Here is a 24,699-nt window from a genome sequence, read left to right as displayed (position 1 = left end):
GAGTGCATTTATTAGATCGAAATTAATCGAGCTTAGGCCTGCAAATGGTGGTGACTCTGGATAACTTTCAGCTGATCACATTGTCTAGTGTCAGTGACATATCTTTCAAATATTATCATTATTACTGTTATACTCAAATATAGATATACATCCTCTGTAATACTCAAGGGATAACTATAGCAGGTATTAAATGGTAGTGAATATAAGTGAGAAAAGAGAGTCCACACTGAAAAAAAGCTAATAGTGTTAAAGTGAACTCAAAGAGGCATTATTAAAAAACACACACACATTTTGTACCAATAACCTTGCATATGATATTAGATTGATTATTAAGTGGACCAAAAAAAATTAAACACAAAAATAATTAGGCTGAGTTTATACTCCAGAAAAGTGACCAGTAAGACTGCATTAAGCCAGAACAGGTCCACACTAAGTTTTCACGTGCCCCGTACAGAGTTCCCACTGTTATACAGCAAAGGAAATGGAAGAGTAACATAACTACCAGAATGTGTCTCCATATAACATTTCAAATGCCATTTATTTTAAGGTACATTTTTTGATTTCTTGTTAAAAAATTTGTAATTAAAAAAGATTTTCTTTTGTTTAAGTCATGCTGCAGTTTCTGCACTTCTCTTTTTTCTCCTCTTCATCATACTGAATTTTCTTTGCACCTTCCAATAGCCCTTGGGCAAGACGTATCTCTTCAACTTTGCTTTTCTTAACAGCATTTCATAGTCTATTAGTGATTTCTTTGAACATTCTAGACCTCATTTCCCTTTTCATTTCCTTCTTCAGCTCAACTTCAAGAGTATCAATTTTCTTTCTTTCCTGTTCAAGTGCTTTTATCCTCCTCTTCTTTTTTTCTCCCTTCCTTCTTGTTCTTCTTCTGCTTTTCTTCTTTCACTTTACTTTGCTTGTCCAAAAAAGCCTTGTGAGTAGGATATGCATTGTGGGCCAACCTAAGTAACATTTGTCATTGCACCAAAAAACACATTATGTTGTATACATGGAGTCTTTTACTATTAACAATGAATTCATCATTCGTTCTGACTTAGAGGTTCTGTCAGAACCCATCTAGAAATGGAGAACCCTCTTTCAACATCTGCCTTGCCATGACTGAGAGCCAACAATACTTTGACTACTTTAGCAACAGTTGAGTATTTTGGCATTTCAACAGAATTCTTCAGGTCAAATAAGTGCTTATAATCATGTTATTTTAAAGAAAATAACTTCTAAAGAATTCTAATTTGACCTGGAAATAATTTAATTTTATCCATTGGTATTTTTTAATCATTTTATATAGTTTTATGACACCACGTCCCATATAATTTTTGTATTTTTTTAATTTTGTGAATGTATCAATGTAAAAATGCAAAGAGACTATAATATATAAATTAAAGAATTTTTGTTTATTAACTCACATCCAGGAACGTATGTATCCAGCAAATACATGGCGTTTTTTTTATATTAAATTTCTCAAAAATAAACAACAGTTGAACTGCAGACTTTCTACTCCTCATTCCTCCACTGATATGTTCTGAAGCAATTCCCACAGTAGTTTTCAAACTTATGACCTTTTTTTCAGAGAAATTTTATGAAAACCAATACCTTACCATCATCTGCAGTGAATTCTCTTGCAGTGTGAGAGTACTGTACTCTCATGATTGTTATGTGCAACAATTGTGATTTAATAAAATAACAATATAGAATATTTAACCTTTACCATAATGCTATACATTCTCTTTTTCTCCTGGTTTCAATGACAGGATCAATTGCAATTCATTTCAAATAAGTCATTAAAGTTGTTTTGACAATGCGATTTTCTCGCTTCTGTATCACTTCAGTGTTATGGCCTGGCTGTCACCTGATCAGTTGCATGATAAGAAATTTAACACTTTCAATTTTGCAACAATTAAAATTTATGTTCATTACGTAGCAAAACCATTTAGTAATTGTGACCCAAACATTTACTTGGTAATTTTATAAATATTTTTTAAATGATTAAAAATAAAATTACAGAATTTATTACTGGCAGTACTAGTGTGAAGTTCCGTTAGAGGGCAATGTATTATTGCAATCAGGAAACAAATAAAACGAGTAAGAATACTAAAGATTTTTATTCTCAAACACTGGTTCTTTGAAATGATTGCAACATACAGCCTATTGGGTTCGATATACATAAGATAATTGTCTACACTAACAATCTTCTGTGGTGGCAACTGACACGTGACAACGGAAACAAAACACGTGGGGGCAACTTATAACTAAAACTTAACCTACTTACAAACTAAGGAAGGAGAGATAAAATATAGATAAGGATAGGAGTAGAATAAAAGGGAAAATACCCGGGATTTTTCTCTACCACATGGTCTCGGGTGATTCACCATCTTCTATCTTTGAATGGCTCCAGACCTTAATTTCCTTCCTTTTATGAACATTTATGTTTTCTGGGGTTGTCTTGTGGTCTTCCTGCTTGTTGTTACTTGAATCTGGGGAAACTCAATTTCTTAGCAACGGTCCTACGTTTCTCTATAATTCAGCTGTCTCTTACAAGGTTCCGACACCTCTGATCTCTCTCTAGGTGATCAAGGTGTGATCCTTCTTCGGCCTTCTTTCGCAAGGTTCTTTTCTCACTCCTTGCTCGACTCCTCGGTCAGGACCGCACTCGTTTCTCCGTCCTCTCTCGACGAAGTCCCAGTTTCTTCTCTTTCTTCCACTTCCTCTCTCCCTAGGGACTTGTTGTTCCTTTTGTCTCATGACATTGTTTCAGAGAATCGGTGATGTCACCCGAGGGAATAGGGATTAAGGGAGAAAGTTCTAGAACAGATAAGACAAAAGAACAAAGGAAATACTAAGCCTAGCTAAAGTTAACAAAAATATATATATAAACTTTGGCCAATGGCCACACTAGTTGTCAAATCTAAAAGAAAACATTCCTGAGTGCAATAAAACAATTTGTTAGTCATTTGACCCACATCTGACAGAGAAAGGAGTTTATGAAAACAAAGCAATAAAACGATTAGCAGTTTGTTGTCCTTCACAGTGGGGAACCCACAGAGTCTATTACTTTCACGGGAGAAAATATACAAAGCTTTACTACCCTGAAGTTGAAAAATAATACAATCTAGTGAAATTTAACAAAACTGATGTCAATAAGTAAATGATGAAATTATTTATAGAGAGTTGATATTTGATAAGTTTAGTTTTTTGCATTTACAGATCAAATTACAGAAAATATAAATAAAAATCTTATTTTTTAAAAATTAAAATCATAAAATTTCGCTTACAAATGGTTGAGATGCAATGCACGCTTTTTATTTTTATAATTGCTTTGTTTTATTCAGACACAGATATTATTCCAATACAGATTTATTAATTATAATAAACATACATTATATGTAAAATTACATTAAAATAACACACACTAATTAACATCTAAAATGAAAAGGTAATTGAATTGAGTCCCGCTGCCATATTAATTAACGCACCACAGAAATTAATCGATTCTGAGCACATCCTGTTGCATCAAATTAAATAATTTATAAAAATTAAAATAATAAATATGTTTATAAAATCTATATCTGTTCGCAATAATATTGTAAAACACACTGTACTTATAGTTTAACATTTCCAATAATATTTAATTTATTTTTGAATTTTAAAATCTAATAAAAACATATTTTTTAAATTAAGTTTCATTGCAACTTCAGATAATACAAAGATATAAGAATCCATCAAAAAACGTTAATTAATAATAATTAAAATTGAAAACATAATAAAACTTTCAAGGTAAGGAAATTTCTGTCTTATAAAATCAGGCATGCAATCACCTAACATCCTTCTCCCCACTTTGTGTAACCAAAGTGGTTGAATTGAAATAAAAGCCTAAACTCCAGTAGAAGTAAAAACAAACATCGACACGTGTCTAAGAAAATAAATTTGAATGGAAGTGAAGATGAAATATGACACCATGTAATTTATGCTAATTACCTTCTAGTATTAAAAACTTAAAATCTTCAATAAATTATAATTCAATTAAATATTTTTTTGACTGAGTTCGACTAGAAACATCAAAAAGCTAGATTAAAGTGAAAATAGCAGTTTTTCGATGCTAAATATTTACAAATTAATTTTTTAATTTGGTGCCGGATTGACTGTGGGTGTGCAATTTATATTCGAATGAGCACACGCGTGACAGGTTTTAACTGGTTGGAACCAAATACTTCATAGCATTTATTTATATGTTTCTCATAACTTGAATGTTGGAAGATTGCATGGAAACCTTTACTAGATACACTGATATTGGAAGCACACAACATGCAGAAAAGCTCCAAGTCAGGCAACCTACATCTCCAAGATGACACCACAAAACCATTTGAGTTAGTTTTAAGAAGTCAGCCCTCCCTAAGCATGCACTTTGCCTTGCTCATGGTTTACTTTAGGTTATAGTTTCTGTTGAAATGAAAAATGAAGAACACTGTTAGAAATCAGAAAACCATGGTGAATGCCAAATATATAAGCACCCACTTAAGTCTCTTAAGGATCGTTTCCCGGATAGGGATCTCTTTCCCTGCCCCGCCAGATTGGCACCACAGGGTTGAGAGACTATGTCTTTCCTTCGTCATTGACTTGTGGCGATTCTGCCGCTAAAACCTTAAATGACAAAGCTTTGGGCCCTGTTGAACGTCTGGTTTCCCGTCCGCGGAACTAGGCCCTAGCTTGCTAACGTGACATAGCTTTTTAGGGTGTGCAGCTGACACTGCACTTTATTCCACTGACTAATTAAGAGATCGTTTATTCTTTAGGTATATTTCAGACAGCGGGGTCCCCTTCCCTACAAGTAAGTGGGAACCCAACCCAGTGCATCCACTAGGCATTCAGATCATAAGTTTATGATCGTTTCCATCAATTCCTTTAGTTTCATCAAGTTTCCTTTACTAGCTGCTAGTGTTCGAAGTACTTGTTCAGGCGGCCGAGACCAGTCGACTTTTGTCTTTGTCGAAAGATTGTCGCTACAGAAGTTATTAATATTTAGAATACTAGTTTAAAATCTTGTACTTTCTGGCACAAGGTTTGCTCAATCTTTAATTTGAGTTCTAGAAAGATACAAGCTTTTAAATGAGTGTCCAACAACATTTTATTTAATAACAACAGTAGAAATCATTTATTATCACTCAACAATTATTATTTTCAGTTTTTCTACAGTAGTCAAGAACACGTGATGTCATAGTTTAAGCTAAAGAAGAATAGTAGAAAGACTGTTGGGAAGGGAAAGTTTGCTTAGCAACTTACTTCAGAAACTGTTGGATTCTATACGATTTTCCATTGCTAAAACACGATTTTCTACTGTTAGTATTAAATAACATCTATTTCTTTCTTTTGTCCACTATGCTTATATAAATGCTAAAAATAATGCCATACAAAAATCACTCTTATTGCTGAACTTTAGGTGTACTTACACCTTAGTGCAGTGTGATCAGTGCCATCTTTAGGGCATGGCTCCTAGACCATAGGGCCCCCTAATCAGAAAGTAATAAAGTTACAAATAAAAAATAGGTTAACTGAAATAAACAAATTATTAAAAATATCAAATGCTTTATTTCTGCTATACATAGTTTAAAATGATCTTACAACTAAGCAAAAAAAGTTCGATTAAAATTAAAAACTCAATGATTAATATATTAACTTAATTTTTAAAATAATAATTTTTGTTATTCTTAGAGTAAGAAATCTTAAAAAATTTTCGAACCTTCTTATTCACCACACCTCAACCGAAAATGGTACTTTCTTCTTGCTGCGCAGAAAGAAAATTCCACTTCCTGGCTGAGGGAAGTGAAAAATTGTATATACTCCATGGGAGGAAACAAATAATGCATCTCTAAGTCTGTAGTATACTATTGTATCAAAGCGCTGCAGAGATCTATTTGACAACGATACAAGCAAGGAGAATCCATGTGCAGAGTAGCAAGCCTTGGGAAGCTCCTTGTTATGTTAGCCTATATACATGTATGTATGTAGACGACAGTGCCTTATTATGTCGTGCACAGTCACACGATAAGGTGTATGGGGCGTGCTGGTCGATATTTTGTTCCTGACCACATTTACGAAAAAAAAACTTTCACATGGGAAGTGAAAAAAGTGAGTTTCCCTCAGAGAAAGCTAAAAAAGAGGAGCTATGATAAAAGCGAATCACTTTAAGCCCTGCTGTAGTTATCTCTTAAGTATCATTCAAGCCTACCACAACTTGCAGAGAGATGCAAATAATACATTTTGGAAATTATATTCTGCTAAGTCTAACAATTTACAAGATGTGTTGCCTAATATTTCAAAACTGGAGAAAGAACATTTACTTTAATATTTCTGACCTGTATGCACTAAGAATGCCTTTTACAAACCCATAATCTGTTCATTCATCATAATAAAGCTGGACTACTCACAAAAATGTGAAATCCCGACCAGGACACCAGGACAGAGTCTGAATCCTTTAGAAAGGGAGGCACATACTTATGATTAGATAGCTGAAGTGTGGCTAAGTTGTAATATATATANTAAAAGAATTTCAAACAAAACTCTACTAATAATTTAAAATAACCAAATAATAATTGAATAATAAAAGTTATTTAAATATTTTTAGTAGTAATAGATAATTTTAAAAGAATGAATGCTGAAATAATAATAAAAAAATGTTAATAAATATTTGCAAAAAATAAAATAATAAAGTAATAATAGAGGTTAATATGGTTAAAAATAAGACTTTTTTGCAATTTTTTTGTTTTAATCTCTTTACAGATATACCTTTTTATCCCATTTAATAGTATATATTTTAATGTACTTAATTTTTATTTTTTACTTAACAAAAACCAAAATTTATCTATAAAATATTTCATTGAAATCACATAAACTTACTTTGCCATTTGTTCCCACTCTTTCTGCAATTTTTCCCAGAAGTTTTCTTCTTCTTCTTCGTCTTCTTTTCTTTTCGAAGTACCGGTTGAATCATTTTCAACAAATTCCTGACCCCAGGTGCTGGCTAAATTTGATGAATCCGTACCGAGAACCTGATGAGACAATAAAAATCTATATTAAAATTAAACAAAACAATTTTCAATTTTTATAAAAATATAATTATAATATTCATATATTCATAATTTATTTTAGAGGTATCAATTGATCTTTGCAATGATTTAAAAAATGGTGGAGTAATATATGACAATTTATGACGAAAAGTTTATTATAATACTTTTGTAAGATGTGGGGTCTCCAGTAAACCATCTCATGTGAATGATGACCATTATTAATCTGAAAAATCTGCAAGGTCTTTCAGTCAGGAACACAACACCACTTATTCAGTTCTGTGGACTAAGATGCAAATGAAAGTATAAAATATGCTTCTGGAATTCATAGGCGGGTCTAATTTAATGTGAGTAAGACAATGGAGTTAGGCATAAAGGAATCAAACAAGATAATAAAAGATATATTTATTTGGCAAGATTGACTATATTTATATACAAAAAAAGGATTAAATTCGGAAATAATATAAAATAAACATATCAAGGGAACAAACTTCTAATTATAAATGATCTTTAAAAAGAAGTAAGTTTGAATGAAAACCCATTAACTAATTCATTCATTTTGTAGAGAGAGAGAGAGTTTACATAATATATATTACCTACATGCATTCATTTATTGGAGAGAGGTGAGCTGATTCTTGAGGAGAGCACATGGAACATTCTTAAAGTCGGAACTTGCATCGAAAAAGATCAAGTGAGCTGACTTAGTTTAAGTTGATTAAACTACACTGAACTCAGTGGCTTAACCTGACTAACTTAGCTTAGCTTAGTTGAACTGATATTTAGAGGTGACCTATCACTTTTTATGTGAGATGCAAACCATCCCTGTGATTAATTAAAAATTTAATAAAAAAAAGTAAAATTTTAGACAAAAATATTCGTTGATTTTAGTAGGAAAATTATATTTTCTAAAACAAAGGAAACTGGTAAAAGTCACTTCCTTCAACAGAAGTTGAAACATCCTTTTGTTTATCCCTTATCTCATAAAATTTTAGTCACCCTGGGAACTGTCAACCCCTCAGTAAAACCCCCTTTGCCTGTTCACGTGGAAAAATACAAATTGATGATTGGTGAAAATTCGTGAGAAAGGAAAAGAATCTAGCATCATTCGAGAGCACGCCAGAAGATCCAAAAGAGGACAGACATATTCCACATAATCTTCCTCCGGCCAACGTCCATAACCGATTCCCGAAGTCTCCTAAATGAAGTTGGTAAAACTAGAAAAGAAATTGTTTAAATTTGTGCCATTCAAGAACTAACGAAGAAGATACAGTCTTATTAATCTGAAAGACAGAAGAAGATAAAGATATTAGAGATAGTATGAATTTGATAGAATTTGTGAGCTCTCTCTCTCGAAATAGCTTTATTCGAAGAATCAATACTGTATAATCTTGTTTATTTTGTTCATTAAATCTTTGTTTTATTTGTTACAAAGAATGTCTCTCAAGTATCCGAATCAAAATGGGAAGTTCATGTCCAGACAATATCAGTATGCGTGTTAATCCGCATAAACAAAACTGATTAACTGGTGTCATTATCCTGACATTGGATAGAGACTTTGTAGTCTATATCTTATTTTACTTACAACAAGCCCTCCTAGAAAAAGTCTTAGTGAGCCAATCTTGCGATTGCCAGTCAGTAAGTGACATAGATCAAAATTCTATGCCCTTGATCCTCACATTTTATATAAAAATTTCCTCCAATCAGACTATTCAAAATAAGCCCTCCGCACTTCTGCTGTGTGACAGAAGTTGGGTGGTTTACAAATAGTGTGTGAGAAATCCCACACTAAACTATCACCTTTGGAGGAACTGTCATTTTCCTCCATGTAAACAGGAAGTTCCACTTCATATAATTTTTACAACAGATAAAATTTTTTATCAAAAATTTGTTATTTAATTTAACAATTTAAATTAATTAATTAAGTGATGATAAAATATAGTTAAGTATACTAGAAAACTGATTTTACACAAGAACATAATTCATCAATCACAGGGAAACTGCAACCAATTACTTGAAAGAAAATAGTTTAAAATAATGAATTATGGGAAATAAACTTTTCAGATTCAAATTAAAAAATATATTTCATAAAATTACTGTAAAATCATTTTGCTTTTGCAAATTGTGAAATACAGAGTGAGAATATCTCCTTACTGAAAAGCAGCTTTTATTATAATAATAAAACTAGCAGACAACCTGTGTACCTGAAGGTAAAGCATTAAACAGGATTTAAAGTTAATTTAGAATTAAAAACTGAAATTTATGTCTATCAAAGGTTACTTTTAGTCTAGATTACATGAATATATTTCAAGTAATCCAGACTACAAGCAACAATACAGACTACCTAACACCAACTACAAAAACAAATTACAAAAATCAATAGAATCCTTTTCCAACTTTTTCTAGCAAAGTCCTACTGGCTAACAGTTTAGTAAACTGGAAACAAAATTGTTATAACATGTAAAAACTGGATAAATAAAAATAAAATTTTAAAAATATATTCAACAATTAATTCTGAATTAATTATACCAATGTTTTGATCTCCACAAATGTTTTTTAGAATCATATTATTATAATTAAACTGACCAAACTACGTACAACAATGAAAAAAATAATACTAATTTAAGTAATTTAAAAAGACTAATTGTATATTTAATATTTACGGTGTAATATTAAAAGAAAAATATTGAATAACTAATAAATATTTGCAGTGTTTTCAGAAATTTGTATAAAAAATGGAGGGATTGTAAAAAGGTTAAATTTAAATCAAAAACTTTAGTGCCATTTTTTAATTTGAAGCATTCTTTGAGTTATAAGCCATTAAAGAATTATGATGTCATTTTCAGTTTAGCAAAAAACAACATCTGATGTATGAAAATATTGACAGATATTTTCATAAGGCAGACATTGATAAGATTACAATGAGTAACACCTCATTATAAACATCGACAATATTCAAATTAGCTTTAGAAATTTATTATTTGTAAGTTGTTTATTATAAAGGACAGAAATTATGGCACAACTATGTGTTTATATATATAAATATAAATCAGTTTACATTTTTCTGGTTGAATTCTTCTGACCAGATGTCCGCTTTCTTTGCTGCTGCCGATATGTCGGCATTTTCGGACGAAGTTGCACTTCCTTCTCCCAGTTTTCTTATAAACTTTAAAAACTGCAATATAAAGAAACTGTTGTAAGAATAAAATTTCATAAAAATTAGTTAAGAAATATATTAGTAACACTTGAATTGTTTTAAATTATATTATATAGTAGACTCTTGATAAGTCAAACTTCCTTAACTCAAATAGTAGTTTTTATCCCAATTCAACTTCCACAGACTCAATGCATTCAATTTCTATAAAGTCAACATAGTTTTGAGATTACAACATAATTTAACAATTAGTCTAAATCAACAAGACACACATATATATACATATGGGCTTATCACACCAATGAATGAGATTAAATTAATTAACAAATTCTTTAATGATTATTAACACCTTGGTAATTAAAATTTACAATAAACTGTGGCTTCTTTAACATGTACATAATATAGAACACTCAAAATACATTCCAGACATAATAAACCGTCCCTCTTCACTTGGTGTTCATACAAAAAAAATTATAAAAATAAATTATAAATACATTTGAAAGGCTGTTGTAAACATGACAACTTCACATTCATCACAGCTGATGTTTCATGAATGTAATAGTTTCACAATCATCACTTCTTAGCCTTGGAACAATTGGTTAGACTGACTGGAATATCTTACGACAACACTGAAACACTACATTAATGCTGCACACTCTGTTAAATAGTTTTAAGGGCTAAAAGTGATATATTATTCCATTACAATATAAATAAATTCACACCTTAAAAATTACTTCAGCAGTTATTTTTAACAACAAATAATCTCCATTGACTGGATCAAAAACATTATTGTTTCTTAAAAATACCTGATGAAATACCTAATTTTTAATTGAGTTCATTTATTTTTAACTTCTTCCTCCAGTTCCTGTTTTAATACTGTTTTGATATTACAGTTTACTAACTCAAATTTAAGAATCCAAAGACTATTTCATGTCTAATTTTGCATGCTTTCTTTTGCATTTTCAAAGGGATGAACAATATTATCAAAAAGTTGAATACTGTCTGTAATTATGGCTTCCAACATGACATAAAACTCAAAATTTCAATAAGTAAAGTTTGAATTGCTTGCTAAAATTTTCATTGACAATAGTAATCAGTTATTCAGTGTACTGCCATTTTCATGGCAACTGAAAATTTTGTTGACAGCAGAAAAGATATTCTCCAAAAGATCAGAAAAAAGCAAAAAGTAATAATCAAAAATTGTGAAAGATTTGACAATCCATTAAGTATTATCTCTGAAAAATAAGGAAAAAATTTTGGAAAAATTCAATGAACAGCAGAACCAAACAGAACAGAAAATTCATTTTCTGTTCTGTTTCGAAAATTAATCATGAGAGTTTAGCATTGCAGCTTGCACTCAAGGATTAACGAAGTCCCACAGAGAAGCATTGCAAAATTGCTTTACAAAAATAGGTTTTGGTCAACAATATGTTTGGTCATAACATAATATTTGGTCAACAAAATCAACATTTCCATCAGAACGAATGGTAAAAAAGTATCATTTGAAAACTTTGTCAACATTGACAATGACCTACATCTGCAGACATTTATCCAAAGACAATGACATTGCCAAAGCAAGAAATGAATATCAAAGACAATGAAGAAATAAATTCTGCTGAAGTAAAATGTCTTATGTATTTGTTTTGATGAAGATGATTTACACAAACAAAACTGTAACCAAAATAACACAAAGTAATTAAAATAACAAAGAATAACTCTTAAATTTAATAAAAACAAACATTTGTATGGAAATAATATCAAATGTTGGTTTTCTATTAGCTGAGAACCCAAAAATTCAAAAAATGTTTGACTGGAGGACAAATTTCATTTCAATATAAACTTTTTTTTTTATTATATATTAAAAACTTGGTAGTAGTAACAAAATTCATACTTCTGAATCTGAAAACTTTGGATCATCTATGGTGCCCAACAGTTCGTTTGCAGCCTTTGCCAGATCTCTATCTTCCGATGTATATTCTTCATTCCATTTGGTTATGTTGTCCTTGGAAACGGCAAGCTTGTTCTCTCTGTCAAAAAAGAAACGTTTCTCATTTTGTTTTCTTTCTTTATACATATATAAAAGGTCAATTAGAATGTTGTTGTCACACAGGAAGAAAAACACATTAAAAAAAAAATGTACAAAAAAAATGCCTGTAAGTGGTATTAGGGTAAGAATAAAAAAAAAACACAACCTTTTTTAACTGGTAGTTCAAAAACAACTTTCAAAAGATGTGTAACAAAATTGTGTTCTGACATTAAGTCTGTGTAAAAATGTGCAAAAATATCAGGAAAAACAATGAAAAAAGATCAAGACTCTCCAAGTTTCGACTCTAATCCTCTGTGAAACAGACCATTGAAAATATGGCAAAAGTTTTCAGTGTAATTAAACAATCTGAATGCACTGTCAGAAATTGGCTTGCTCAGTTCAAGTCTGACAACTACAGCACCGAAGACAGGCTGTGCTCTGCATGACCATGGGAGATCGGTGATCTGGTGAGGCAGCCGGTTACTGAGGATTCCCAAATAGCACAGAAGAATTTTGAACTGGACTTTGCTCGGTCAATAGTCTGTGAGCCACCTAAGTTGTTAGGCCTCAAGTACACAAAGAGAAAATGGGTGCTGCATGTCATGACCAAACAGAACAAGATAACTGTATAATTACTGTAATCAAAAATGCTAATAATACTCCAAGAAACTACTATTAATAACTGAAAATACACCGGAAAAAGTCAAAAAGTGAATTTGAAATGCTAACACATTTATTAACAACAACATAATGCTATATTAAGGATGGATTCTTCCTCTAGTTTTCAATTTAGTCAGCATCGCCTCAGTTTAAACATGTCTTGGCAAACTACAAATTTTCAAAAGCTTATTTCCAATCTTGCAGAATCTGTCTTAAGCTTTCTTCTCCATGCTTAAGAAAGATTCTGCATGACTGGAAAAGAAAAATCACATGCAAGGTCTATAGGGTGCTTATTATTCCAGTCAAATTCTCAAAGATTGGACAACTTCTCAGGTGCTACATCACCATATATTGTCAAATACAACATAATATTAATTTCATAAAATTTTTATTTAAATTAATTAAATATTTTAAAACACCATTTTGAAGAATTTTTAAACAAACAGTCAGACTATAAATTGCATTAAATACTTTCTCACATAATTAATACCATGAAGTAAATAATGAAAAAAGAATAAATGGTAGTCTTGAAGTGTTAAAAATAATAAATTAAAACTTTACAATTTGGTGGTAATTATTTATTAGTGAATACTTTTGGCAAGACAACTTATCATCAAGTTAACAAACAAAATAACATGCCTCATAAAGAATAACTTTTAAGATAAGTTATTCTTTATGAAAAAATGCCAGATTGTAAAATTTTTGTTTAACTTATTTAACTCCTCAAGATAAAATAGATTTTCAAAAATAAATAAAAGTTATTTTTACTCTTGATAAGTATCAGTTGGCGGTAAATATTCTTCTGCCCATTTTGTATCAGTAATAATGTCGGGGTTAGCTAATAAGGGATTCTCTGAAAAAAACTGTTCGTTCCAGTCCGTAACAGATGACTCCTGCAGATTGCACTCGTTTGCTAAATATTCCTCCGCCCAATTTCTGGATGTGGCTAAATCTGCAACACAAGGACCTGTAAGCATGACAAAAAAAATTACCCTCTTAAATTAATATATATAATTATAATAATTGGATTACTGTAACTTTGATATTAAAATTACTACAATGAAATTATTACTATTGTTTTTTATAACATTATAAAAAAAAAAAACATTTAATACAGTAGAGTATCGATTATCCAACTCAATTGGGGACTGGGGTTGGTCAGATAACTGAAAAGTATGAAAAAATACATTATTAGTGTAGTATATTAGTATATCCCATGTAATTAGTATATAGCCATTAACCTATTTTGCGTTGAATTTTCATCGATGTTAAGCCTAATAAAATTTTTTTTAAAATAATAATTGTTGCTATTGTATTGTTAAAAATTATTTTAAAATTATTTTATTGCTCACAAAACAAACAACCACTCATAATTAGAAAATTAAGCCTCGTTTAAATACTGGCCATCCTTTCATGGTCGAGCCAGTGTTGCCAGCTAAAACATGCAAAAATTTAACAAAAATAATATTGCAGCCGCCAAGACAGCCAAATATCGTAGCGCCACATCACCAGCAGACATTTGAATTTACTGACTAGAACGCAGTCAGTTAACCGACGTGAAGGTTGATCGGGTTCAGATAACTGATGCTCTACTGTATTTGATTTGCCATTTCCCTGCCTAAAATTTCACACCCAGACCTCAACGATTTGCCTGCCTCAGAAAGATGGTCTAAGAATATCGTATTTCAAGGAGTTCCAAAATAAATTTCAATTAAAATGGCAAATAATATTTTTACAGTTTAAAAAAATATAGAAAAAATCAAGTTGTCTTCAATTCCGTCATGTCCAATCAACAGGAATAAAAACAATCTTCCATCACAGAAACGACTTTTTTTTAGAGGCTACACCTCTGCAAAATTTACATAATTTTGCATTTTACATATTTTAAATTCACATAATAAAGGTCAACTCCATGAAGGAAGACTTTGTTTCTGGTGATTGGAGATGACAGAATTGAGGTTTCTTCTAAATTATTTAAATTATGAAATAAACTTGAATGTCTGACTTTTGGTAGGTCTAAGAGTTTTATTCGTGGAGCGATTGGCACAAGGTAGGGTGCCACTATGTCATTAATCTGAATCCCAGCCAGTTGAAGTTACTTGGACTTAAGAATGCTAAATTTCCATTCCCTGGAACATATGCAAATTTGAAAAAAGCCTCATGGCACTGGGAGCAGGCAGATGCAAATGACCTATCAATATAAACAGACCCAGAGTACATTTGCTATACTGATGATTTTGTGTAGAATGACAAATTTTAAATGTGCTCATTGAATGTATTTTAAATAAATAAAACTTTTGATTTTGAAAGGTTCCTGCTAGTTGTTATTGAAGTAAAATAAAATGTAATTCAGCTTTTAACTTGAGACTGAAACTCTAAAACAGTGGTGGAAGACCTTTTCTGAACAAGCATGTGAGTAACTTTCTAGTCTTCTGGCATGCATTTTTTTCTCACAGTATTGGGCTTTAAACCTGCTGAGTACTGATATACTTCATAAGTGCCAATATACTAGACACTAAAATAGAAGCTAAACAAACTAGCAATACAAACAGTGCAAGCCCCAATTAACCGAGATTTTGTATTATCTGAGGTGATCCCATAAGTGAATACACTACTTTTCTTATAATTTAATTCATAAAAGAAAGTATAAAACAACATGTATTACAAAATGATTTGTTTATGTTACCTTTTATCATTTAATTTCAATGTGAAATAAATCATTCATATCGGAACACAACTACAATAATATGTATTTTCATTCTTAAAGTTATTGTACTTATTAGCTTTATAATAAATAATGTAAAAAATGTTGTTTTTTATACATGATTAAATACATTATAATATAAAAAGAGACTTAAAAGTGATACAGCATAGTATTATTAAAGAACAAATTGAGATACAATTAACAAAACTTCACAGAATTCATGAAATACTTTACCTTGCAACGGAGGATGACAAGGTTTCTCAATTTCTCTCATTTCTTGAAGCAAACTTTCCATATGAAACATTCTAGGAACATTTCTTTGACATGCATGATCTTGTGCTTCAAAAATAAATTCTTGCACAAGCTGGAAGAAATTTTTATTTTTGCTTAAATATCATATATCTTTAATTAAATAGGAATTGATAAATTAAAATCAATGAGCTATTTTTATATTTTTGCCTCGTTTTAAATTACAATAACATTTAATTTGTTATAGCAGTTGTTAAAAATTCTCTGTCTAATTTTATTTTGATAACTAATATTGATAAATATTCTCAATAAATGGTCACCTGACATTTTCTTCTGGCCCACTGCACATGTGCATCTACCTTTAATTTTTCTTTTCTATCAACTAATTTTATGTCTATTACTAATTTAAAGTAACATGGCAGTTATCTTAAGATAACTTCCATGTTACTTTAAATTGATTGTATTTTAAATAAATAAAACTGTTGATTTTGAAAGGTTCCTGCTAGTTACTGAATTAAAACAAAATGTAATTCAGCTTTCAACTTGAGACAAACTCTAAAACAGTGATGAAAGACCTTTTCTGAACAAAGACTTAACATTTGCAGTTATCCTAAGATAACTGCCATGTTACTTTAAATTACAAATTAATAATTAAAGAATCAATAATTAAGAAACAATCATTGAAAATTGTTTGCCAATATTCTTTTAAGTATTTTTAATTTATGAACATTTATGTTCACATGAGATTTTTCCATTTTTATGAAAGCGATACACAAACTAGAAAAAAATCGGGAACCATTAATGTAAATGGATGAAAAATTTAAAATGCTTTTAATAACAATTTGATTTTAAAAATGTAGTTAAATATTCAAAATAATAGAAATAATAGTGGCATACCAGTTTCATTTGAAAATGCCATCCAGTAGGAAAACCTAAATATCTCATAAAAAATTTAAAATGGTCTTTAATCCTCTTCAACAATGAGCCAAATCATAATATTTTAAAACTAGTTTGGCTAAATTATTTCTATTCAAAATTAAGAAATTTAAATAAAAAAAAATAAAAACTACAAAATATCTTTACAACTTTAATCTGATATTCTAAACATTCAAATCAAACATAACATTAATGAAATGTAGAATCTCTACAAAACTACTGGTATAATTAAGATAACCACAGCTAGGTGTGAATATCGATAAATCAGCAAAAAATAAAAGTAATAAAACAAAAACACACATTTTCTTCCATTTTAAATGGCCATCCTTGGGTTCAAAGAATGCAGATATAAATGAATGCACTTTTTAAAAAACAGAACAAATTTAAAAGCCAGAAATGTCATGAAAGATGCACATGTCTATTGCAGCATCTAACATCATGCTTCAATTCTGATAATGACATTAAATGCTGTAACAGACATGCACATATTTCATAGTGTTTCCAGCTTTTAAATTTATGCTCTATTTTTAAAAATGCATTTGTTTATATCTGCATTCTTTGAACCAAAGGATGACTGTTTAAAACGGAAAAAAATATTTGTTATTGTTTTATTACTTTTATTTTTTGCTGGTTTATTGGTATCCATGTCTAGCTGTGGTTATTTAACAAAATATAGCTCACAACTCCAAGTATAATTATGATAAAAGACATTATAATTGCCTTACAGTCCTTACTTCTAATTTATTTTTAACTGTCTACTTGAACATTACTCATTAATAGGACTTTACACTGGTGTTTAAAAATTGACACAACAATGAGAGTTAATTCAGAAAAAAACAAATTTTTTTTATTAAATCACCTGTAGTAGTAACTTTTTCTGTACACTTAAACGTGTTTCGGGCTAACATGCCCCTCATCAGCAGTATTACTATGAACCACTAAAAAACAATAATAAAATAAATAAGATATATTGTATATTAAGTATATAATAAATTCTCGACAATAAAATACATTTCTTTAAAAACTTATAGTAAATACTTGTCCTAATATCGTGTACAATTGTAATAAGGATGTACAGTACATCCTTTATTGTGCCACAGAAATTCTGTAATGCTGTTTGTAAACGTCATCAAGTCAGCAAAGTGTACAAATGGTTGATAGACTCACCTTATCTTAATGTCCTTAGCTGATGGCAAAAAGAACCTCGATGTAAGTTAAAAATTATTAAAAGTATTGGTTGATCTTGTAAGTTTTTAAAAAATTAATAATTTATTTTATTTATACAGAAAAATGCAGTTATGTAAATTTGTAATAAAAATTTTTGGAAATATAATCCAATTGTACATGATATCAGAACAAGTATTTACTGTAAGTTTTTAAAGAAATGTATTTTATTGGCGAGAATTTATTATATACTTAATATACAATATATCTTATTTATTTTATTATTGTTTTTTAGTGGTTCATAGTAATACTGCTGATGAGGGGCATGTTAGCCCGAAACACATTTAAGTGTACAGAAAAAGTTACTACATGTGATTTAATAAAAAAAATTTGTTTTTTTTCTGAATTAACGCTCATTGTTGTGTCAATTTTTAAACACCAGTGTAAAGTCCTATTAATGAGTAATGTCCAAGTAGACAATTAAAAATTAAATAATAAAAGACAAATTGAAGTGCTCAAATCATTCTTGATACATCTTATAAAAAAATTTTAAATTAAATAGACAAATAAACTTTATTTTTAATGAGTACAACTGATCATATATTTGAATATTAGTTTAAGTTATATAATGTAAAGATTATAGTGTTTGTTACATTATAGAAACAACATTTCATAAAACACTTACTTCATTTTCTGATGCCTCTGTTATTGATTTCTGGCAAGAAAAAAAATAATGTTTTAGTAATTAACTTAAAAAAATAGAATTACAAAATTTTATTTGAATATATTATATAATTAAATTGCTATTTACTTTAAGAGTAAAAGTATGCAATGAACATTCAATTAAGGCATACATAATTTGAAAACAAATACAAAAGTAATTTGGAGGTTTCTTACGGCATCCTTCTTACGCTACAGGGACACACAGATCAGCTGTGTTTGTCTTTGTGTCCCTTATCTCTCATTCTAGCTAAAATTCTGCACAGTTGCTTTTTAAAAAATTTTCTCCTACATTGAGAGGATATAAAAATTCATGTATTTAGCATTACAAAATTCTTGTGGCATAATAAGGATGTACAGTACATCCTTTATTGTGCCACAGAAATTCTGTAATGCTAAATATAGACTCCAAATTATATTTTTATTTGTTTTCAAATCACCTAGTTTTAATTCTTCTATTTATTACTTTAATTAGAAAATAATTGTTTTGATAATATGTCTTCTAATCAGATATTACCAAAGTTTTTAATTCATTTTTTTTAATTTAAAAACTTCTTTACCAACATAAATATTCTTAAATTAATTAAAAATCTACTAATGTGAGGTAGATAATAAAGACTTATCACACCAGTGATAATAGATATTCTTTTTTATACCATATCCTATATAAATATTAATTCACACATGTACACATATTTACAAGTATGCACAAGCATACATATTCATTCTGATGACAAATTTTATAAACTAAAATATCTATTAGGAATACTTACGAATGTTGAAACATTTGAATTTGTCTTCCTTAATCCTTCCTAAAAAGATAAAAGTTTTGAAAATAAATATGCTGAATATTAAAATTATAAAAACAATTAAATTTTTGAAATAATTGCATTCTTCATATAAATAATTTTAATAGAAACATATTTAAATTTTATGTTAAAATGCAGTTTTTCTACCAAAAGTAGCAATTTTCTATCAACAAGGTTTTGCACAAATGGACATTACAAATATGTATATCTGTATAGCTCTCATCTGATATCCACCACACAATTTATGGATATGAAAAAATACTGCTCAATAAAATAGATATTCGGCTATTTTTATATGTAATCAAAAATAATTCAAATAAAGATATATGTAGTTTGGTTGAGACGGTTATTTTTACATGTTATTAAATTCCTCTATAAGTAATACAAGATAAATTATAACAATGTGACCGAAGGGTCGGCACCTCTTTGGTGCCCTGTCAGGATGACACCACCGCGTCTCGGCAGACACGGAAGCCGCGTTATTTAGGTCACGCGAGCGGTCGCGTAACGGAGCGATCAGAGTCGAGATAGAAGGAGAGACAACGCACAGGAAGTGATTTACTCAGACGCTTTTTTAACGTAACAACTGTTTAATGGTTAACGATAGGATATACATTAGGGCTCTAGTATATAATAGTATTAAGATATTAAGATATTACGTTCCTTCCCGTTTTGAGAGAGAGAGTTTACAGAAGTTCGCGTGTCGATATTTACCTTGTATGAAATCCCAAAAGAAGACAGTTCCGGACTCAGAAAACAGAAGACCCAGTTATTAGGCGTGGAAATATCCAAAGGCGAAGAAATATCCAAGGGCAAAGAAATATCCAAAGGCGAGGCACAGGGATAACTGGAGTGGTCCGAACGAGGAACTGGTGACGACTCTCTCACTTTGTTGTCGTGTCTAATGTTGAATTGTTAAAATCGCGCTATTAGGTCGAAAGGTGCTGAGAAAGCGTCGTTATTACGCCTGAGAACTTAGCAGATGTTTAGCTCCCAGTTGTAAAAGTTGACAGTTATTAAACAAAAGTATAGCTGTACTGTGATCTTATGACACCGTGGAATGAAGGTAGAACTACAATGTGATATTATGATGAGATGATATAAACACATCCGAATTCGGAATCTCACAACAATCATCACTACAAATCATTACATACATTATTATTACTAGCAGAAAATCTTACAAATTATTATTAAGGATGAGATGATGGTCGAGTTAGCCGATTAACAATGAACAATTAATTAGAATTGTCCTTATTAATTAGAATTAGAACCTGTACTATTAATAACTACTTGTCATTGGAGGTTTTTTTTTAAATATTTCATAAATTTTTTAATTTTAGTTTTTTACCTTTTATAATAATAGTTTTGCTTAGTATCTGCTAAATAAATATATAAAAATTTATTTTATTATTTATTTCTGATTTAAAGTTGTATGAAAATATTGAAAAAATTTATGTAAATTATACTTGATCAAGTTGGATCACTACTATTGATTTTAGTAGTCAGAGATACAATCTGTACACAAAGGAAAGAAAGGCTTTCAATGTTTTTTTTTATTTTTTGTCCATTGCCACTGATTGATAATAAATGCTGCAATTCCTATTGGTTTGTTTGGTATACTAGCATGCATGTGGCACAGTTATACCACTGTAATGAAAAAGGAATTATAGTAGAAACTCAATTATCTGAAATGGTTAAAAATACTTGAATGTGTAGTATTTTACAGTTGAAGACAAAAGTAAATTGCCTTCTTGCCAATTGGCATGAAGATGATGTCATGGAATCAAATTTGATGTAAGGAAAAACCCAGATTAGCACAGTCAAATATCAACATTAGTACTAAAAACCTCAATCCACTTAGAACCTTTTTATCCAGTACTGTTTAATTAAACAATGTTTAAAGAAAAATGTTTTCAATCTAGGTGAGATCTTCCTTGGGTCAATGTAAAACGGAATGCATTTAAGAATGTTAACGAACTTCAAAAAAAACAAAACTTTCGAATACATAAAATACAAAAAATATTGCAGTATTCATGTAACCACAGGAAAAGTACAATAAAAATGTATAAAAATAAAAAATAAAAATCGATGTATCTGGTATATTTTTACAATGACTCCATCCTCTTATGTGCTTGTGTCATTGTTGATCCCTTGTACATATAGATGTACTAAAAGTTTGTATAAAGTTAATTTAATTTAATTGTGGCCTCCTGTAGCTAAGCTTTCCATATCTGGTCTCAACTTTCATCTATATAACTCCATTCTTGAGATTAAGGAAGGACAGACAGAGAAACGACAGTGGTAATTTATAGGTCCACAATTTTTTCAAATTTCAGCCCAATAAAATCAGAAAATAAATAGATGACAAGACTGTCTAAATTAAAGTGTGTTTATTTAACTGTTAATTGGGAATTAAATATAAATTACAGACTTCTTGAAATTAATATAAAATACTGTAATTACCTGTTGCAAACCTCTGTCTCTTGTAAGATGGTCAGTTATCTTAAACAGAGGATTAGCACTGCCACACTCTCCTTCGATCAAATCTCGCATTGCCATGATTGAGATTTTCGGTTAAATATAAAACCTTTGTTAATCCTTCAGTTTAAATAATTTCATATTTTTAAATTTGGTCAACATTAGTATTGTTCTAGAATAAAAGAATAATCCTGTTAAATAAAATAAAATAAAATAAAATTTGCATAAAAATTTATGTTACATCTGTTGTTATATATAAACTTATTTGTATATTGAAATTCTTATATCTAAATTACAATTACAGTTTGGTCAAGCTTCAAATTAAGACTCTTATTAAAAGTTCATATATTGCCCAAAATGGTTAAGTATATCGTAAGATGATAATTGATTTTGTTGTAAAAGAAATCAAATTATTCTGGATTTCAATTCACAAAGCAGACTTACCACAACATATATAGTAAACTACAATACAGTACATCATCATAACATTACTTGTAAACCGTTATATTTATGATGTTATGACAAAATCACATCTAAACAGAAAATGCATCTTTTCCATCCTCTCTATCTAGTGTAGCATTTACCACAAGTACCACCAGGTCTTGAGGTTAGTCCATACTTCGGGAGAATGGCAAAGATAAGAGAATGTGTGTCTTTTCTATTATTGTCTTTCCTTAAGTGATTATACTTCAAAACAATGAAAGCGAAACATGCATGCATTTTTGATACCTAAGTTTAAAACAGCTTTGAAAGAATACCCGAGTTGTAAAAGTTGTTAAAAAAAATGAGAGTACGTGTGGTTAATTAATTTACATAAACAATCCATAAACCCAATTTTTACATAATGTTAAACAATCTGTCATATTTATTAGTCAATAATAAGGCTAACAATAATTACATGTAAATAATTTGACGAGAGATAGGAGGTTAGGCTGTCATCTCATGATAATTTTAATAATTATAATAAATTAATTTTAGAAGAAAACAAATCAGAATGTTACCACCTTACCACCTTATAAAATTAAGGATGGTGATCCCAAAGTATATTTGTAATATTTTAGATAAGTTTAAAATACAGGGTGATTCAACACTCAAGGGCCAAACAAGGGGTGATAGAGCACATAACAAAAAACATTTTTTGTATAGGAATGTGATGAAATGGGGCACAAACACAAGAAATAACACATGAAAACAAACAAATTGTTTCCTTACAGCATCGTTGACAAGTGTGTCTTTACAGCAATGTTTACAGTAATTGCTCAAAATTGCATCCTTAGTATAGTTTCAAAGATGCTGGGTATTTCTCGCACACATGCAGCTGCAACAGACATTCAAATGACAAAGTCCTCAACAGAGTCAACTGGATTTTTGGAAATGAAGGTCTTCAAATGTCCCCATAGGAAGTAATCGAGGCTCAATAAATCAGGTGATTGGGTGGCCAATGGACTGGTCCACCATGGCCAATCCATTGTGCCCCAAAAGTGGCATCCGGGTAATTGCATACATCAATGCTGAAATGGGCTGGTACCCCATCATGCTGAAACCACAGTCTAGAATGAAATAGAATGAATCAAGCAAGTCTGTTGGAAAAACTGGCAAAATCCTGTTGTGGAAGCCTAGTTGGCATAATTAGTAATGTCTGCATAGCAAGTAGGAATTTCAGTTTTAAGTATGGATCCAAGCCAAATCTTTTTTTAAATTTCTCTAAATTAATTCATTTCTAATTATTAAATTTGGTATAAAATAGCATGTAACACTTCTACATTAATTAATGATTGTTTAAAAATAGTCAGACATTTTAATTTTGGTGATTCTTCAGCTATTTCTGTTCTTTCCACACTTTTCTCCCCACAAAAAAAAAATAATATAACAATTATTTAAAAACAACCAGATATTGCAAGTATATAGCTGACATAAGCAGGCAAAGACTATGATTCTAGCTGCGCCCATTAAATCCAAGTTCTATTGTATTAATAAGACAAGTGCAACAGAGTTAAATATTCTTCAACTGTTGACATGTCTGATTTATCTTGAACAACTTTCAATCTTTTATAAGACCAAAACAAATTTTTGAAATTAAAAAGTTGAGTTAAATTGGACCATCCTACTTGTTTATCTTATGTTGTCATGGAAGTTCATTAACAATTTGGCTAATGTTTCTTTTAATTAAAGCAGTTATTGTCATCCAATTGGCTGAATAATTTAACTTCAAAATTTCCCAACAATTTAGAGTTAAATGAAGTTAAATAAAAAGCATTTTCTTTTAATTTATACAATCCATGTAATTTCAACCACAAATAATTAAATAGATAAAATTGTAAGCTTTAAAAAATATATAGTATTAAAAAATTGAAGCATACTGTAGTATTATTTTGTACATAAAAGAAAATGATACTTAATGAGAAACCTCTCTATATTTTTGTCATTCAAAAATTTAAAGCTATTGCTGATAACTTTATTGGAACATGACAATAAGCAATGATTAGAATCCTTAAATACACAAAAAATACCATTTAATCACAAGATATTGAAATATTGTATTTGTCAATAATGAACAAATTTTCATTAAGTCCAACTCCACTCGAGATACAACACACAATCCCTCTCTAACTCCCCCCTCCTTCGACCTTAAACCACCAAAATTTAATGGCATTGATGTCCCTTGTGTATGAGTTACCATGTCAAATTTCATTTCTTAATCTTTACTCCATCCTGAGATATTAAAT

General features: G+C 30.0%; 1 protein-coding gene across 3 annotated transcripts in view; it reads right to left on the bottom strand.

Moving 5' to 3' along the window:
• Positions 1-24,699, bottom strand: part of LOC111627150 (peroxisomal targeting signal 1 receptor-like) — a 54,606-nt gene that overhangs the window by 14,584 nt on the left and 15,323 nt on the right. For 2 of the 3 annotated variants that reach the window (XM_023370722.1, XM_023370735.1), the window contains exons 2-9: positions 21,959-22,145; positions 19,457-19,495; positions 18,649-18,678; positions 15,849-15,978; positions 13,679-13,877; positions 12,116-12,251; positions 10,129-10,245; positions 6,907-7,058 (exon numbers count right to left, since the gene is read on the bottom strand). In XM_023370722.1, coding sequence (XP_023226490.1) covers positions 6,907-7,058; positions 10,129-10,245; positions 12,116-12,251; positions 13,679-13,877; positions 15,849-15,978; positions 18,649-18,678; positions 19,457-19,495; positions 21,959-22,054 — 899 coding nt within the window. In that variant the 5' untranslated portion in view covers positions 22,055-22,145. Of the gene's footprint in view, positions 1-6,906; positions 7,059-10,128; positions 10,246-12,115; positions 12,252-13,678; positions 13,878-15,848; positions 15,979-18,648; positions 18,679-19,456; positions 19,496-21,958; positions 22,165-24,699 lie in introns of all 3 variants that reach the window. The other variant, XM_023370728.1, reaches the window with a different exon arrangement.

The sequence above is a fragment of the Centruroides sculpturatus genome, unplaced genomic scaffold (assembly GCF_000671375.1).
Source record: "Centruroides sculpturatus isolate CEXI.00-Female unplaced genomic scaffold, Cexi_2.0 scaffold33, whole genome shotgun sequence".
Taxonomy (NCBI): domain Eukaryota; kingdom Metazoa; phylum Arthropoda; class Arachnida; order Scorpiones; family Buthidae; genus Centruroides; species Centruroides sculpturatus.
Note: the sequence above shows the minus strand (reverse complement) of the source record. Positions and strands in the feature narration are given on the sequence as shown.